Raw genomic sequence first — 1,078 nt, 5'->3', positions numbered from 1 at the left:
AAAGGAGCTCTGCGGTGTCTGTGCGAGGCAACTGGGGAGGCGAAACTGTCTCTTTCGGTGGCTTCCAGACTTGCCAAAGAGAAGAAAAATAAAACCGAACTTGGAATGGGGGGTCTCCTCGCGGCGCCTGTGCCTCTCGCTTCGCTGCGTGAGTCGCCGGGTCTCTCATACGACTCAGACGACTCATCCCGGAAGAAGAGAAAGAGCAAAGAGACTCCCAGCGAGCGACAAGGAAAACCACCTCCCAGTCTACTTCCAAATCCTGGCCTCGACTCCAAGAAGCCGATATCTCCCCGTCTTTCTTCTTCCTCTTCTTCCTCGCCTTCCTCTTCTTCCTCTTCTTCCTCTTCTTCCTCTCCGTGTACTTCTTCGATTGTCCCTGGGTTTTTGACTGCGTTGAAGAGGAGACAGCCGCCGCCGCAGCAGAAGGGCCAGAAGAGCACTGGTTGGCGCATGGCTTCCGTGGGTGTGCGGGGAAGAGACGACCGGGGGGTGGGGACGCGGGCGAAGAGTACTTTGTCGACCTCCGACTTCGTCTGTGAATCGGGGAAAGATGGACTGTTGCCCGGAGGACAGAAAGACCTGAAAGAGGGAGGGTGTGGGGTGACGCAGTTGAGGGCGCAGGAAGGTCTCTCGGGGACAGAGAGAGACGGTCCTCTCGGCGAAATGCGAGGGCGGAAGAGGGAAAGAGAAGACAAGCGGGCGGAAGGTCAGCTGGCAAGGAGCGGCGAAAGGCCTGAGACTGGAGAGGAACGCGAGAGGCTGCGCGAGCAGGCTCGACAAGAAAACCCTCGCATTTGGCAGAGAGGGACAGACCTGCTGGGAGAGTCCCGCGTCAGTTCGCAGAGTTCACCCGAGTGGTACACCGCGCCCTGGCGTCGAGCTGCGCTGTCTTAACACAGGGCCGACAGAGAGAAGACGGAGGGTCGCAGCATGTTTGGGACGACAGGAGTGAAGCGCGAAGAGAAGGACTTGGAGAGAAATGCGCCCGAAAGGGAGGAGAATGATGGTAAACGCGAAACAGTTAATACAGAAGAATCGGCAGGTGGAACTGCAGATACAACGACCGACTGTATTG

General features: G+C 57.7%; 1 protein-coding gene across 1 annotated transcript; it reads left to right on the top strand.

Moving 5' to 3' along the window:
- Window positions 1–105: 105 nt before the first annotated feature.
- On the top strand, window positions 106–897 carry TGME49_326900 (hypothetical protein; the record flags this gene model as incomplete). The annotated part of the gene is made up of 1 exon (XM_018783094.1): window positions 106–897. One exon carries the CDS (start codon window positions 106–108, stop codon window positions 895–897), a length of 792 nt encoding a protein of 263 aa, XP_018634692.1.
- Window positions 898–1,078: the final 181 nt, after the last annotated feature.

Source organism: Toxoplasma gondii (assembly GCF_000006565.2).
Source record: "Toxoplasma gondii ME49 unplaced genomic scaffold asmbl.1641, whole genome shotgun sequence".
Lineage (NCBI taxonomy): Eukaryota > Apicomplexa > Conoidasida > Eucoccidiorida > Sarcocystidae > Toxoplasma > Toxoplasma gondii.
The sequence above is the reverse complement of the archived record's forward strand: the minus strand, read 5'-3'. Positions and strand labels throughout refer to the sequence as shown.